The sequence below is a fragment of the Podarcis bocagei genome (assembly GCF_964188305.1).
Source record: "Podarcis bocagei genome assembly, chromosome: 15".
Classification (NCBI taxonomy): domain Eukaryota; kingdom Metazoa; phylum Chordata; class Lepidosauria; order Squamata; family Lacertidae; genus Podarcis; species Podarcis bocagei.
In genome coordinates this window covers 45,737,225-45,751,136 of record NC_138141.1, presented here as the reverse complement: position 1 = coordinate 45,751,136, position 13,912 = coordinate 45,737,225, and the positions used below count along the sequence as shown (strand labels likewise).

The window sequence follows — 13,912 nt, the reverse complement described above, 5'->3', positions numbered from 1 at the left end:
GCCTTCTCTGCCTTAGGGGGCTCCCATTGGGGGCCACATCCTGAACTACCTCCTTGAGAAGTCACGGGTGGTGCACCAGAACCACGGCGAGAGGAACTTCCACATCTTCTACCAGCTGCTGGAAGGGGGCGAGGAGGACCTGCTGCGGAGGCTGGGCCTGGAAAAGAGCCCCCACCAGTACCAGTACCTGGTGAAGGTAAAGCGCTCCACACCCCCACACCCCCAGCAGAAGCTTTTCTGGGCCTGCAGTGGGGCTGAGCGGTAGCTGAGGACCGCCTGCCTGCCTGCCTGCCTGCCTACTGCCTGTCCATTTTGGGGGCAGCCACTGCATCCCCCCTCTCCGCTGCTGAGGGTCTCCTCCCCACATTCCCCATCTCTCTTGCCAGGGTCAGTGTGCAAAAGTCAGCTCCATCAATGACAAGAGCGACTGGAAGGGCGTGCGCAGGGCCCTGTCCATCATTAACTTCAGCGACAACGAAGTGGAGGTAAGAGGCCCCTTTTGCTCCTGCGGCGTATTTGGGAGGGAGGGGGCTGGTCCTGCGTCCCCTTCTGTGGTGCTCTTCTGCTAGTGACCCTCCCTGGCCCTCCCCTCTCCCCTTCCCAGGACCTCCTGAGCATTGTGGCCAGCGTCTTGCACTTGGGCAACGTGCAGTTTGCTGCCGACGAAGAGGGCAGCGCCCAAGTGACCACAGAGAACCAGATCAAGTACCTGGCCAGGGTGAGTAGCAGAGCTGGCAGGGAGCGGGGCATGGAGAGGAGCGAAAGGCTCCCAGGTACCTTCGGAAATGGGCCTGAGCTGCATCACTTGGAAGCTGCTTTTTAGGGGGGACGTGTGTGTGTGTCATAAAGGCTAGAGAAAGGCTTATATTCTAGAAGGGATCAAAGAAAGGAATGAATCTGAGAGATGGCCAAGTAACATTGGGGGAATCAACGTCCAGTGAATACGAAGGCAGGCCACAGTTTTATTCCTGCAGCTCTTGGAGTCAGAAGACGGAATGCCAGAGGAAATGACTTTGGAGTACTTGAAAAGCGTGAATAAGGCCTTCAGTATGTTTTGGGGTTGAGGATTAGTCACAGCTGCTGGAAGAGAGGAGGCCAAACCACCCCCCAGACTTCTCTTCTAAAGTGAGGGGAAATAATGACCCCCTCTCTCTGATGCTAAGCAGGGCTGGGGCAGGTGGCCCCTTCTCTCTCTCCCGGCTGCACTGCACCCATCACTCCTCCCCAGTTTGGGTCTCTGCCTTCCTGCTCCTCCTCTCAGGGCTGAGAAGGACCCTTTTCCTCCGCCGTGGGCAGAGGCTGCTCTGGCTGTGGCTCTTCAGCCGTGGCTCTCCTTTTTCTGCCTTGCAGCTCCTGGGGGTTGAAGGGTCTTTGCTTCGAGAGGCTCTGACCCACAAGAAGATCATCGCCAAGGGGGAAGAGGTAAGAGGGTTGGCCGGCTGACTGCCGCGGGGGGGGGGGGGGGAGGCGGCCAGGCCAACCCAGGGGCGTTTCCTGGTGATGATCACTGTGGCCATCTCCAAGGGAGGTGATTCGGGTACCTGGTGGCCCTCCCTCCCGAGTCCGCTGGCCGGAGAGAGGCTGACGGCAGCTCCTTCCTTGCAGCTGGTCAGCCCCCTCAACCTGGAGCAGGCGGCTTACGCACGGGACGCCCTCGCCAAGGCCATCTATGGGCGCACCTTCTCGTGGCTCGTGGGCAAGATCAACAAGTCCCTCGCCTACAAGGTCAGCAGGCTGGGTCCTGGGCAGCACCCTCCGTGGAGGAGGCCTTGCTTTGGAAAAGGGGCCCACAAGGAGCAGGCCTCCTTCTGCAAGGGTGGCTTTGCTGGGACAGGAGCAAAGTCCCCGTTTTCCAGGCAGGGAGGGCAGGGGGGCCAGGGGAGGGTGCCGTTCCCAGGGGGCCTCTCACTCCCCTGTGCCTTTTGGCAGGAGACGGAGCGCCTGGGCTGGAGAAGCAGCGCCTCCGTCCTGGGGCTGCTCGACATCTACGGCTTCGAGGTTTTCCAGCACAACAGGTGGGTTTTCCTGGCTCCTGCCCAGGTGGAGGAAGAGGAGGGGCTGCCTGTCTTCCAAGGGGCAAGGGGCCACCTGGCACAGGGCTGGCCTCAGGCTGCTCTCCTCCAGGGTTTGTCTCTGACCTTGTGCTGTGCCACTGAATCTCCGGTTGCTGCAGGCCAGCAGGGCGGTGAGAAGAACCAGCCCCAGCAGGGAGGTGGGTCTCGCTCTGCCACCCATGACTGTGGCAGGGGGGACTGTGACCCCCCTTAAGTGAAAGTGGTTGCTTGGAGGGGGAGGGGGTCAGAGTCTCTGCTGGGGCCAAGAGCTCTTTTCTGCCTCCCCTCCTTTGCAGCTTTGAGCAGTTCTGCATAAATTACTGCAACGAAAAGTTGCAGCAGCTCTTCATCGAGCTCACGCTGAAGTCGGAGCAGGAGGAATACGAGGCTGAGGGAATTGCGGTAAGAGCAGGGAGTGGTGATGGGGGGGGCTCCTCTGCTCTCCCAGCGAGGGAGGGGCTGCCATTTACACCTGAGGAGGCTGAAAATAGTCAGCCCTTTGGCCAGCCGGCCCCTGCTGAGCCCTTGCCCTTTGGATTACTGGCCACGTTTCTGTTGAATGAGAGGTGCCTAAGAACGTGGCAGCCGTCACTTCTCCTTTGAAGGGCAAGGAATTGAGGCCTTAATGCCTGACTCTTGGCAGTGAGGGGCTTCCCCTTGGGCCCCCTAAGGCCAAAGAGGGAGCCCAGCCGGCTGGTGCCTCCAGCTGCTCCCCCATGCGCCTCTCCTCCCGAGCAGGGCCTATTTCACTCAGACTCTCTCGCTTCCTTTTTGCAGTGGGAACCTGTCCAGTACTTCAACAACAAGATCATCTGTGACTTAGTGGAAGAGAAATTCAAAGGCATCATTTCAGTCTTGGTAAGTCCTTGGTAAGGACGTTTTGAAGAAAAGGGTGTGAGAAAATTCTGGGCAGAGGGCCTTCTCGGTAGTGGCTCCCTCCCTGTGGAACACCCCCCCCCCTTCAGATGTTAAGGAAATAAACAACTATCTGACTTTTAGAAGACATCTGAGGGCAGCTTTGCACAGGGAAGTTTTTAACGTTTGATGTTTTAGTATGTTTTTAGAAATGCTGTGAGCCGCCCAGGGTGGCTGGGGAAACCTAGCCAGATGGTTGCGGTATAAATAAAAGTATTATTATTATTATTATTATTATTATTATTATTATTATTATTATTATTATTATTATTATTATTGCTGTTGTTGGGGGGTGGAATAGCATTTCTGTCCCGTCATTCCCCAAAGGTCCCAGGGCTGCAGAAAGGCAAGATTTTAATCGGTGGAAACAATTTACGGTCAAAGGAATAGGGAAGGTTCTGAAAACATACATTGTCTGCAGCTTCACAAGAGAGGCACCTCTGTTGGGAGGGAGCCCCACAGCACAGGAAATGCCATCCTGGGCCCCCACCCCCACTGCTCTGCTCCCTCCTTTGGGCCCATTAGCCAAGTTGGTCAGCGGGCAGTCTCCTGGGGACACCTGCAAGGCCCCCCCCCCGATCCTATGGAGGCTTCCATCTGCTCCGAAAGGCTCCAGTGATGGTCTTGTAGGGAGGAGGAGGGTGGTGTTGCCTGCTAGACCCCCAAGTCCTTCCATTTCCGCCCTGCAGGATGAGGAGTGCCTGCGGCCTGGAGACGCCACCGACACGACCTTCCTGGTGAAACTGGAGGAGACAATAAAGAACCACCCCCACTTCCTCACGTGAGTCACCTTGGGGGCCGGAGGAGTCCCTCCATCTTCAGCCCAGGACTGGAGGCTCCACTTTGGTTTCAGCAGCTTCTTTGAGAACAGAAGCAGCCAATCTGCTCCTGCTACAGGGACCCAATCCCCTCCAGCTCAACCTTGTCCTCTGGGACCCTGAGCCACTGATTCTGGCTCCCTCCCTCCCATCTTCTGCCCATTCTGGATTATTGTAACTCGCTCTATGTGGGGCTACCCTTGAGACTGACCCAGAAACTCCAGCGGGTGCAGAATGCCGCGGCGAGACTCCTTACGGGGTCCTTACTGCAAGATTACATTCACCCGGTGCTATACCAGCTGCACTGGCTCCTGGTGGAGTACAGAATCAGGTTTAAGCTGCTGGTTTTAACCTTTAAAGCCCTATACGGCCTAGGACCTCGTGCCTACGGGACTGCCTCTCCTGGTATGTCCCACAGAAGAACTTACGGTCTGCAAATAAAAACATCCTGAAGGTCCCAGGCCTCAGAGAGGTTAGGCTGGCCTCAACTAGAGCCAGGGCTTTTTCGGCTGTGACTCCGATCTGGTGGAACGCTCTGTCACAAGAGACTAGGGCCCTGCGGGACTTGACATCTTTCCGCAGGGCCTGCAAGACAGAGCTGTTCCACCAGGCATTTGGCCAAGGCACAGCCTGACTCCCTCCCTCGGCAATCTTCACAGAACTCTAGCCCAATGGTTGCCATCAATTTGATTTGAATTAATTTTATAATGAATGATTTTAGAATGTTGTACTATTTTATTGTTGTTAGCCACCCTGAGCCCGGCTTCGGCTGGGGAGGGCAGGATATAAATTTTTTATTATTATTATTATTATTATTATTATTATTATTATTATTATTATTATTATTATTTATGGGGTTTCCCTCTCCACAGACACAAGCTGGCAGATGCCAAGACCCGGAAGTCCTTGGGCCGAGAGGAGTTCCGCCTGCAGCACTACGCAGGGGACGTCACCTACAACGTGGCAGGTAGATAGTGGTCGTCTCCAGGCAGCAGTGCTGGGCAGCGGGGGGGGGGCTGTGCCTGTGCCCCCCTTCCCATACAGACACTGTTTCAGGAGCAAACCCTCCCTCCAGCTCCTCCTGGCGGGGTCTTTTATGTCACTGGTTTTGTGCTTCCTTCCCCAGGTTTCCTGGACAAGAACAACGACCTCCTCTTCAGGAACCTCAAAGAGGTGAGTCCCGGCTGGAAGTGGGCCTGTGGCCTGGGCAGGAAGGTGCCTGTCCGTGCAAAGGGCTCCTGGGGCTGAGCCAGGCCCACTTTGCCCCAGCGTGACTCCCTCTCGCTGCCCCCACAGGCCATGTGCAACTCAGAGAACCCCATTGTCAACCAGTGCTTTGACCGGGCGGAGCTGACGGACAAGAAGAGGCCAGAGACAGTAAGAGCTGAGAGAGAGTGGGAGGGTGGGTGGGTGGTGGCCCTGCTGCAAGGCCAGGTGGCCACGATCCTTCCCTCTGCTCCATTCCTCTCTTCTCCTCCATTGCAGGCAGTGACACAGTTCAAGAACAGCCTCGCGAAGCTCATGGAAATCCTGATGTCCAAGGACCCCTCCTACATCCGCTGCATCAAGCCCAACGACGCCAAGCAGGCAGGTGGGTCTGAGCCTCTGTCCCTGCTTCCTTCCCAGAGGGCAGGGAGTGCTGGTGTGGGGGGTCTGGGGGCATTCTGAGCCTTGGCTGGATTCCCCCCTTTCCAGGTTTCTCATCTCTGACGTTTCTCAAAAACTCCCAACTTACAAGCTCTGGCTGCCGCCTAGGCCTCCTCTGATGCTGCCTGGCTTGCACTGCCCCGTTCTTGAAGGAAGAACTGTGGAAGAATAGCTCCATAGACAGCAAGAGGGCAACCCAGGCGCTGGGCAGGGCATTGGCCCGGCTGCCCTTTTTTACGGGTCACTCTCCTTCATTCTGATCATTTTCTAGGCCGTTTTGATGAAGTTTTGATCCGGCATCAGGTGAAGTACTTGGGCTTGATGGAGAACCTGAGAGTGCGTCGGGCTGGCTTTGCTTATCGGCGAAAATACGAAGTCTTCCTCCAGAGGTAGGTGTGCGTGCAAACCCTGTGCAGGAACATAACAGCGCAGGAATGGATTCGGAGGGAGCAGGTGGCTCCTGGGGGCGAAATGAAGGGTGGTCGCTCTGCCTGCAATGTTACGCCAAGGGAGGGGGTTGTGGCTGCTTGCTGTGCTGTGGCAGCTGCAGCCCCCTCAGAGGAGAAGGGCAGCAGGATCCTCATACAGCTTCTGGGGGCTTTGGGGCTCTGCCTGGCGCTCCCTTGGTCATGTGACCAGGCTGCCATCCCTTCCCTGGCCAGGTACAAGTCTCTGTGTCCCGACACGTGGCCCACCTGGGACGGGAGGCCCCACGACGGCGTGGCTGTGCTTGTGAAACACCTTGGCTACAAGCAGGAGGAGTTCAAGATGGGCAGGTAGGCGGCTGAGTCTTGGGGTGCTGCCCCAGGTGGGGGTGGGGGGATCAACGTTCTCTCTCTCTTACGGATAATTTCCTTTCCAGGACAAAAATATTTATTCGTTTCCCCAAGACTCTCTTTGCGACAGAAGACAGCCTGGAGATCCGGAAGCAGAGTCTGGGTGAGTTTGCCCATCGGGGAGTCTGGGGGCAGGGAATGCCTGGGGCCCTCCGGGGGTCAAGGAGGGTGGGCGCTGGGCCCCAGCAACCTTTGAGGCTGCCCGGGGGGGGGGGGCATCTCTGTGCTCAATGTGCCTCTTCCCTCCCTGGCTTCAGCCACAAAGCTCCAGGCAGGCTGGAGAGGCTACTACCGGCGGAAGAAGTTTCAGCAGATGAAGCTGTCAGGTAAGAAGCGGCGATGGCTCTTGGCTTCTCCTCTAGGGACAGACCCTCCCTTCCTGTCCATCACAGGAGCAGTCATGCAGCTCCAGTTAAGCAGCAGGGCTGGCGCTCCAAGCAGCCCCTGAGGCCAGCAGGGGGGTGGGCAGGGCAAGGGCCTCCCTCGCAGGGGCGTTTCTGGGCCCTGTGCTCTGCTTGCTCCAGCAGCCATTTGCAGGTGTGGCAGGCCGTGGGGGCTGCTTCTGCGCCTTTCCTCAGGGCAGCTCCTGCCACGAGAGGCAGGCAGGCAGCTGCCAGGGAGGGACAGGGTGGCACACCCACTGCTTTGCCGCCCATGGCTGGCCTGTGTTGAAGAGTCCGTGCCCAGCCCAATTGGCTTCTGCATCTGGAACGGCCGGGGAGCGGGGATTCATCTCATTTACCTCAGGAAGCCCTAATGCCCTGGAGCAGACCTCCCTTGCGGGTCCAGCAAAGGCTGGCCAGCAACATTTCAGGAGGGAAGATTGGGAATCGCAAAATGCCCAGAGAGAGAGAGAGAGAGAGAGAGAGAGAGAGAGAGAGAGAGAGAGAGAGTGTTGGGTAGCCTCCTGCATCTCTGGCAAGGACCCCCCTGGCCACCTCCTGCGGCAGCCTCTTCTCCCACTGAAGAGCCTTGCTCTTAGGGAGTTTGTCTGCCCTCCCTTTGGCCAGAACCAGCAAACCCTTGCAGGTGGTGCCCTCTGGAGAAGGAGTGGCCGCCTCTGTGCCAGGCTCCCAGGCCGCCCTTCTCCAGGCTCCTTCCACCACTCCTGCCCCCTCACCAGCACTGTCCTGTGCCCCTGACCCCCGTCTCCCCCTCTTTGCTCCCTCCAGCCATCACTATCCAGTCCTGGTGGCGAGGGACACTGGGGCGGCGCAAGGCAGCCAAGAAGAAGCGGGCCGTGGAGACCGTCCGGCGGTGCGTCTGGGCTCCCTTTTCCCTTCCCTGGGGCGGGGGGCGGGGGGGCGGGCGCACCCTGCCCCTTGCAGGGCTTGTGAGGGGAGGTGGGGGCTGTTGGGTGGGGTTAGTGCCACTCTGCTCTCCTAAGAAGCCTTTCCCTGGATCTCCCTGCAGGTTCATCAAGGGGTTTATTTACCGGAATTATGCTCGCTGCCCCGAGAACGAATACTTCCTTGACTACATCCGCTATTCCTTCCTGATGAACTTGAAGCGGAACCTGCCCCGGAACGTTCTGGACAAGTCCTGGCCGGTGCCTCCGCCCTCCCTGAGAGAGGTAGCTCCAGGGGCAGCGCAGTGGGGTGGGGTGGGTGAGCGCCCTGCCTCGCCCAAGGAGCTCCTCCTCCTGCTGCTGTCCCGGGCCTGGATCCAAGCAGGGGCCTGCATGTCCCACGCTTTTGTCCATCAGCAGTTGTGGGTGACAGCAAAAGAGTGTCTAGGCCACCGTCTCCTGGCTGAATGAGATGCTCTGCTTTCAAATGAACAAACCTGGATCATTGTGATAGTGCTTCCCCCTCCTTGCAGTCCGAAGAGATTTTCAAATATTAAGCAGTTTATAAATGTTGTGTTGTTGTTGTTAATGTTCCAAAGGGAGTCAGCAAAACAGACTCTGCAACCCAGTCTGGGAATTGTGGGACATTTGGCAGGGAGAGGAGAGGGAAGATTCTTGACGCCTTTGGCCTGGTGCCAGACACCGCCCCTCCCTCCTCTCTCTCCCTCCCTCTCTCAGATGTGATGTACAAGGAGCTGGAGGCCCCACAAGTGCCAGGCCCATCTCCTCAAGAGGTGGAGGCCTGCTTTCATTCCCAAAGTGTTATTCAGGCAGGCAAAAGCATGAAGCGGGGAGAAAGCCCCTCTCTGACCTCCAAATATCTAGCTCAGGAGGAGGAGGAAGAGATGGTCCTCTCGGCAGGGAGCTTTTGTCTAAGGAAACCTTTAAGTTTGAAGTTGTGCCATTGCCACCACCTCCTATTCAGGCCGCAAGGCTGCCCTGAACCCTGTGCAAATGTCCAGAGGGGGCCCTCCCAGCTTGGGGCCAGTGAAATCTGTGAGCTGGTGTCTGCGTAGGTCCTGAGAGCTTAAAAGCTGCCCAAATGCTCCTCCTTCCTCGTATGGTGTGCCCAGGGGTGAGGGGGGCGTGTCTTTGCCCTCCTGCTGCCCCTTGTGGTCTCCCTTTCCATCTGGCAGCTGCGTTTGCTCCTTGTCCTTCAGGCATCTCAGCTGCTGAGAGACCTCTGCATGCAGAACATGGTGTGGAGCTACTGCAAGAGAATCAGCCCCGAGTGGAAGCTGCAGGTGGGTAGCGCTGGGTCTGCCTCCTTCCCTGCCTGTCCCACCCCAAGGAGAAGGGCTCTCTGTGAGCAGCTTCCCAGTGGCTCCTCCTTTCCCTGGGGAGCGCTGTGACTCCGCCTGTCTCTCCCGCAGCTGGAGCAGAAAGTGGTGGCCAGCGAGATCTTCAAGGGGAAAAAGGACAACTATCCTCAGAGCGTCCCTCGCCTCTTCCTTAACACCCGCCTTGGTGAGTGGGGCTGACCAGGGGTGGGGCTGCCATCTCCAGCTAGCTGCTTCCAACTGCCCCCCTTCTTTCCTTTTTGCGGCAGGTAGCGAAGAGATTAATGCCAAAATCCTTCAAGTGCTGGGAAATGAGACACTCAAGGTAAGTGAGCCACGGAGGCTCTTTGGCCCCGACTCAGGGGCTCTGAAGGAAGGGCGCAAGGAGGCCGAGCCGGCCCAGAAGGGCTGGCCGGGATGGAAGTTGCCGCTCTTCCCTGCTGCCCCCCCCCCGTAGCCTCCTGTCTGGAGGCTGCTTTAGGCACTGTGGAAATTTGCTGTTGGGATTCTCGCTGCTCCTTTCAGTATGCCGTTCCCGTGACCAAGTACGACCGCAAAGGCTACAAGGCCAGAGCCCGGCAGCTGCTGCTCACCCAGAATGCAATTCTGCTGGTTGAAGAGGCCAAGGTCAAGCAGCGGATTGACTATGGCAACCTGTCAGGTGCGGAGATGGCGACCAACAAGCGCTTGGCTGGCCTGGAGGCTGGGGGGGGGGAGAAGCTGCTTTTGGAGCAAGCGTTGCCTGGTCCCCGTTGTTGGGAGCTGTTGTTTGTGACACAGTGTGGTGTAGTGGTTAAGAGCGGTGGACTCATAATCTGGGGAACCGTGTTCGCTTCCGCGCTCCTCCACATGCAGCTGCTGGGTGACCTTGGGCCAGTCACACTTCTCTGAAGTCTCTCAGCCCCACTCACCTCACAGAGTGTTTGTTGTGGGGCAGGAAGGGAAAGGAGAATGTTAGCCGCTTTGAGACTCCTTAAAGGGAGTGAAAGGCGGGATATCAAATCCAAATCCAAACTTGCATGCGGCCAACTCAGAGAAATTTGTTGTCCTCTGAGATTTTAGATGCACTTTCCAGAACGTGGCTGGCTGCTGGTATTGTGGGGCCTGTTTGTGGGCCTCTCTCCCCTGCCCAGGTCCCTGGCGGAGCTTCCTAGCTTGGAGCTCTGTAGGTGGCAAGGGGGGCCTGTTCTGCCCAGAGGGCTGGAGCTGCCAGTGTTGCCACAGAAGAGAAGGGTGGCCGTGCCTGGAGTGAGCCCACTTTGCCCAGCAAAATGGCCCTTTCTTGTCTCAACAGGAATGTCCGTCAGCAGCTTGAGTGACAGCCTCTTCGTTCTCCACGTGGTCCGGGAGGATAACAAGCAGAAGGTAGCTTCTCTGCTCTTTTAGCTGTGGGCTTGGGAGGGGAGGAAATTTGGGCAAGGGACCAGGCACATGCTGGATTTGGGGTTTGGTGGCTCAGTTCAGTGATGAGCAGCCAGATTCCCAACAGATTTGTACCTTGTGGGAATTCGAAAATCTCTCTGAAAGACATTTGGTTTGTTTTCCAGGGAGACGTGGTGCTACAGAGTGATTTTGTGATTGAGACTCTGACCAAAATTGCAATCTGTGCCAACAAAGTAAACAGTGTGAATATCAACCAGGGCAGGTGAGCTTGCTATACTTTTATTTTAGAATGTGTGCCTGTCTGATGTGGGTCATATGAGCTGCCGCCCTCCTGCTTCTCTTAAGAGTAAAGGCCTCCAGGCCTGTTCCTGCTTTATCAAGGGAAGGGGCACTCTATAGATCAAGCGGCTTTGCCAGAAGAATGTCCTGTGTATTTTGCGCTGCTGTGGAAAGCCAGTGCCACACCAGGCCACTGGGCAATGCAGACAAAAAGCCCTGATATCAAATCCCAGCTCACCAGAGGCCAGTCTCCCAGCCTCAGATTGTTCCTCTGCAGACAGCCATGGCCTGAATTAAAGGGATGTTAGGACTGCAAAAAGAATGTACGAGAAGCATGTTGAAGATTGGGTCACTGTACTTAAGAGGCAGTACTAGTGACAAGACTTGTTTGTTGGTTTTGATTTTAATCCTGCCTTTTATTGTCAAATTATTATACCAATTTCCATCTATTAATCCCACCCCTGGGTATGTGACGTGGCTCAGCTAGGTCCCAAGTTCCGCTTTTGTGCTTTGAGCCAAGATGCCCCAGTAGAAGCTGCCCCAACTCTTCTCCTTCCCTTTCTCTACAGCATAAAGTTCACTGTTGGGCAAGGCAAAGAGGGCATCATTGATTTCACATCGGGATCCGAACTGCTGGTCGCCAAAGCCAAGAACGGCCATCTTGCGGTTGTAAGTAGCATTGGGCTGGCCAAGCTGGTAGTGGCTCCACCCTCCTGCCCACCCCCAGGGGTCACTCCATGCGGCTCCTAAGCCAGTCTCTGTGAGGTGCTTTGATGGCAGCTCTCCCCCTCCCCTGTGACCCTGCAGGTGCCTTAGGCTTTATGCAGCTGTTTATGCTGCACCAGAAGCCTCTCATCCCTCTTGGCAAAGCCCTGCCTCGGTTCCTGCTCAGTGCTGACCTTGTTCAGTTCTGAGCAGGAATAGCTGCTTTGGGCTAGCTGTTGCTCTCCTTCCACAGCTGACCTTTGTCTTCTTCTCAGGTGGCTCCTCGTCTGAATTCTCGATGACAAAAGCTGCCCTTCCGCAAGGGACCTCTTCGTCGGGCGACATTCTGTAATCCTGGCTGGACACTTTCCCTGCCAACTTTTTTGGGGGTGGGGGCTGCTTTGCAGACCTTCTTTCTAGCTACCAAAGACCTGCAGATCCAAAGAATTATCCTCTAATTATGTCCTTTGGTTTCCATCGTACCAGGCAGGAACCTTTTGTCACAGCAGTGGTGGCCGCTCTGTCCCCTGGGCATCGAACGGCTGTGTGCCACAAGAAGGCCAGACCCAGAACAGCAGCAGCAGCAGCAGGGAGAGAACCTGTAGAGCTGCCGGCCAACTAAACGAAATGCCAAATTTTATACTAAAAATATTTTATGAAGATGTTTTCTCCTAGATTTTTTGATGCTTTGTATGAAAATGTAAAAGCCATAATACATGTGTGTAATTCTGTTAGTATGCCCTAGCTCATTGTATGGGATGTTTGCACTTTGAAAACTATTTTCTTATTTTTAAGTGGAAGAGCTGTGATAGCAATCTATAATTAATGCCCGTCTGCCTTGCCCTGACCTTCTCATTTCCTCAGTTCAGTCTTGTGGCATCTTGCATCAAAAACCTGGGCTGCTTTTGCTGCAAGAGTGGACTGGCATGCTTGCACCTCTATCCCTTTGTGCTGGGAGGGGCTTCTGGTCCTTCGTGGCTATTTGCCTGGAATATCTGTCTGCCCCAGGCCTTATTGCAGCCAGCTTAGTTGGGACAGTTGGCAATGATGGCTTCCTTCCCCCACATGCTACCTCTGGGGTTTCTCCCCCTGTAAGTTACTTCCCTCCCCGCTATGAACTTTCATCCCATCTACCCCCAGCCTTTGCAGGGTATTTTATCATGAAGTGACAAGCATGGAAACAGAACCAGAGCTTTTTAAATGCCTTTTCAAATAAAGTGCAGTTTTAAGAATGCAAAGGTGCTTAATTTAGGCTCTAGTGTTTGGCTGCTCCAGTGGGAACCCCTGGGTTTTGGAAGCAAAAGTATTGTTTTTTTACCACCATTAAGACACTAAACCAACCTTTTGGTTTTGGTAAGCTTTTTGTGAAACAGTTCCATCTGGTGTGGTGTCCAAATATCGTTTTAAATCTGAATGTTCAAATTATATGAAAAGCCCTATTCATTGAGTCAGAATTCTTTTCATTTCTTAATTGCCATGTGGAGGCATGATTTGTCTTTTACAAGACCCACAAAAGTTTGAGCACTTCTTTAATCCCATAAAACAAAAAAGGAGGAGCTATGATATCTTTTGAAGGTAGTTACACGTCATCAGTAACAGCAGCTGCAGTGCTTTCAAGGACAATTACTCAAGATAAAGGAAAAACTTCTTTAGTGTAAAAATGTGAATACGAGTCACTTTTGTGGTTGGACTGGACAAGCTTAAAGGCATTATTTGATTTTGCATTACTGATGGGCAAGATGTAGAACTTGGGTGTGCTTGTATCCTTAGCATCCTGCTGCTGCTGCTGCTGCTGCCCTGCAGAAGCCCAATTAGATTTTCTTTTCCGACGGGAAAAAATGTTGCACCAGGCCTGGAATGCTGTCCATGCTATAGTGTATATAAGATTTAATGCACTATTGCTATATAAATGCCAAATAAATTTTTACTAAAATCAGATTTTTCTTTGCATTACAAACTAGCTTTAAAGTGCACTGGGACATTGTCCATGAATGACAGGTGGCAGACTGTGGCTTTAGCTACAGAGATCTCTTAGCCTGGGTCAGATGTAAAAGCTGCAGGAGGAGGTGTGCATTTGGCCTAGCCTAGAAATTACAGCTCAGTGGAAGCTACTCAAATCACAGCACTGCCAGTTTAAAAGGAGCGGAAATCCAGAGAAGCCACTGGTAGGCAGACTGGGCTCTTAGCCCAAGGGTGGGGGCTGGGATGGATGTGGAGATGCACGTCCAGGAGACCATTTTCCTGCCCAGCCTCACCTAATAAAGGAAATGACCCTTGCCACCCCTCAGATTGTTCCTCCTTCAGAGTTTGATGATTTTCCTCATCATTGCAGTTTGGGGCCGGGCTGTACTTTGTCCACCTAGCCCAAGGCTGCAGCATCCACCCCCCACCCCCCCGCCAAAGCACCATTACCTTGGCTTTGTGGGCCAGAAGCCCACCACCCCTGAAACAGACACTATGCCAAATACTCCAGATGGAGAATTACTCTCACCTTACATAAGGCAGCATCCTGTGTGGCTTTAATTGGCCTGGAAAACCCTTTATTTTGTAAAATATATATACCAGTACACAATACAAGTTCAGAGGGTAGTTGAAGGTAGAAGAGGAGCTGGGGTGACTTTCACAGACGACCCATTTAGGGATGGAC

General features: G+C 54.8%; 1 protein-coding gene across 3 annotated transcripts in view; it reads left to right on the top strand.

Moving 5' to 3' along the window:
* The window catches only part of MYO1C (myosin IC), a 37,844-nt gene extending 24,643 nt beyond the window's left edge, over positions 1-13,201 (top strand). For all 3 annotated transcript variants that reach the window (XM_081171994.1, XM_081171996.1, XM_081171995.1), the window contains exons 6-32: positions 17-196; positions 387-485; positions 605-718; positions 1,351-1,422; positions 1,606-1,725; positions 1,930-2,015; positions 2,351-2,456; positions 2,832-2,912; positions 3,659-3,750; positions 4,660-4,754; positions 4,914-4,960; positions 5,084-5,164; positions 5,273-5,378; positions 5,706-5,823; positions 6,097-6,210; positions 6,297-6,373; positions 6,528-6,596; positions 7,443-7,527; positions 7,684-7,843; positions 8,779-8,862; positions 8,992-9,085; positions 9,168-9,223; positions 9,424-9,559; positions 10,193-10,263; positions 10,446-10,543; positions 11,130-11,229; positions 11,541-13,201. In XM_081171994.1, the coding sequence (XP_081028120.1) occupies positions 17-196; positions 387-485; positions 605-718; positions 1,351-1,422; positions 1,606-1,725; positions 1,930-2,015; positions 2,351-2,456; positions 2,832-2,912; positions 3,659-3,750; positions 4,660-4,754; positions 4,914-4,960; positions 5,084-5,164; positions 5,273-5,378; positions 5,706-5,823; positions 6,097-6,210; positions 6,297-6,373; positions 6,528-6,596; positions 7,443-7,527; positions 7,684-7,843; positions 8,779-8,862; positions 8,992-9,085; positions 9,168-9,223; positions 9,424-9,559; positions 10,193-10,263; positions 10,446-10,543; positions 11,130-11,229; positions 11,541-11,567 (2,568 nt within the window). In that variant the 3' untranslated portion in view covers positions 11,568-13,201. The remainder of the gene's footprint in view (positions 1-16; positions 197-386; positions 486-604; positions 719-1,350; positions 1,423-1,605; positions 1,726-1,929; positions 2,016-2,350; positions 2,457-2,831; positions 2,913-3,658; positions 3,751-4,659; positions 4,755-4,913; positions 4,961-5,083; positions 5,165-5,272; positions 5,379-5,705; positions 5,824-6,096; positions 6,211-6,296; positions 6,374-6,527; positions 6,597-7,442; positions 7,528-7,683; positions 7,844-8,778; positions 8,863-8,991; positions 9,086-9,167; positions 9,224-9,423; positions 9,560-10,192; positions 10,264-10,445; positions 10,544-11,129; positions 11,230-11,540) is intronic.
* Positions 13,202-13,912: the final 711 nt, after the last annotated feature.